The sequence below is a fragment of the Sinocyclocheilus anshuiensis genome, unplaced genomic scaffold, assembly GCF_001515605.1.
Source record: "Sinocyclocheilus anshuiensis isolate Anshui unplaced genomic scaffold, SAMN03320099.WGS_v1.1 scaffold958, whole genome shotgun sequence".
Classification (NCBI taxonomy): Eukaryota; Metazoa; Chordata; class Actinopteri; order Cypriniformes; family Cyprinidae; genus Sinocyclocheilus; species Sinocyclocheilus anshuiensis.
This window is the reverse complement of record NW_015539929.1, coordinates 1,027,991-1,029,354: the sequence shown is the minus strand read 5'-3', so window position 1 is coordinate 1,029,354 and position 1,364 is coordinate 1,027,991. Positions and strand designations below refer to the sequence as shown.

The following is a 1,364-nucleotide window of genomic DNA, read 5'->3' as shown; positions in this document are numbered from 1 at the left end:
ATTTTAATGAATTGCTAAAGAACAAGAGAACGTAGTCTTAAACATACATATTCAAAACACAGTTTTAATTTGTCCTCTTTCTTCTGTGCTTTCAAATTGAAACACACTTCCATTGTGCCAAATACCCAACGTCTCATTATTGTGCAAATCAGATGGTATCAGAATAATCAGATTTCCAAATGATATTGGGCCAGTTCTTCCTGGCAGTCTCTGAGATGTCGATTTGGATGTAATTAAATTACCACCCAGCCTTTGTGTTTGTCAGGATACAGTAGATAATTCATACAGTAGATAATGCGGTTGTGGGCAGTGAAAGAACACTAACATTTCTGATTCAGATGACAATAAGTTTACAGACGTAAATGCTGAAGTGACCTCAACCACCCATGTTAAACAGGCCTATAGTCATGTATTGACTCGTGGGAACTGTGTCTGGATGTGTTTGTTGTAGGAGACATGCAGTCCAGCTGGAGGAAGGTGATACAGGCACTCTTCAGCCCATCTACCAGACCACGTACCTGCCCTGGGTCACCTTCATGAACAGACTGGGTGAGTCGCCACAAACACATGCTTCCGTCTGAGTTATGGCTCTGGTGGAATTTACTATGAAGTAATAAAGGTTATTTGGTGATTATTTAAGTTAAACTTAGTCAAATCTGCACTAAAGCATGTGTAACGTCCTGGAATAAAGGTCTGATCAGCCCTCAGGTGGATTTTGGTATAATGTATGATGATGTGAATATTGTGCAAGAAGATGATTTCTTTTTTTTTTTAAAGAAATTGTTGGAGTATGTATATATAATAAAAAAAAATACTTCATATGTGGGAAATAGGAAGTTTCCGATAGCACGTGAAGACAGCAGAGAAGCGCTCTCGCTCAGCACAGTAGAGTGAATCGTGTTGTTAAATTTGTGGTTTATTATTTTGAGTCATTTGGGACGTGGTAACACACGGACCTCTCACAATATATTGCTTTACAGATCTATCACTTTTGCCGCTCAGAAATGTTCACGCAATCATGCTGCACGTATCAGAAGTTAGCACTCACACTCACTGATCTATATATAACTGAACCACTCTCTGGCCCACCTCTTCCAACCGAGCCAGGGCCGGCTAAACGAACCGGAGCGATCACACTAGTCGAACGAACTGGGCTTTGGGGGTCAAAAACGCTCGGGCACGGTTAAGATTGCCTAGTGTGAGTACACCCTTATTCTCCCGCATCCCGCACACATGAGTCTGTACCCGGCCGCACCCGCACTCGCCCATCTAGTGTTGTCCCGCGCCGCACTCTGCTGCGTTGGGTCCCGCGATCGTGCAGGTCTCTACTCGGAAGGTGCCTGTTATAATGTTATTATCAAGGC

The 1,364-nt window shown here is 43.0% G+C and overlaps 1 protein-coding gene across 1 annotated transcript in view; it reads left to right on the top strand.

The window, feature by feature from the left end:
- szt2 (SZT2 subunit of KICSTOR complex) overlaps window positions 1-1,364 on the top strand; it is a 114,188-nt gene that overhangs the window by 58,051 nt on the left and 54,773 nt on the right. The window contains exon 55 of the mRNA XM_016483899.1: window positions 452-549. Within this exon, the coding sequence (XP_016339385.1) occupies window positions 452-549 (98 nt within the window). The remainder of the gene's footprint in view (window positions 1-451; window positions 550-1,364) is intronic.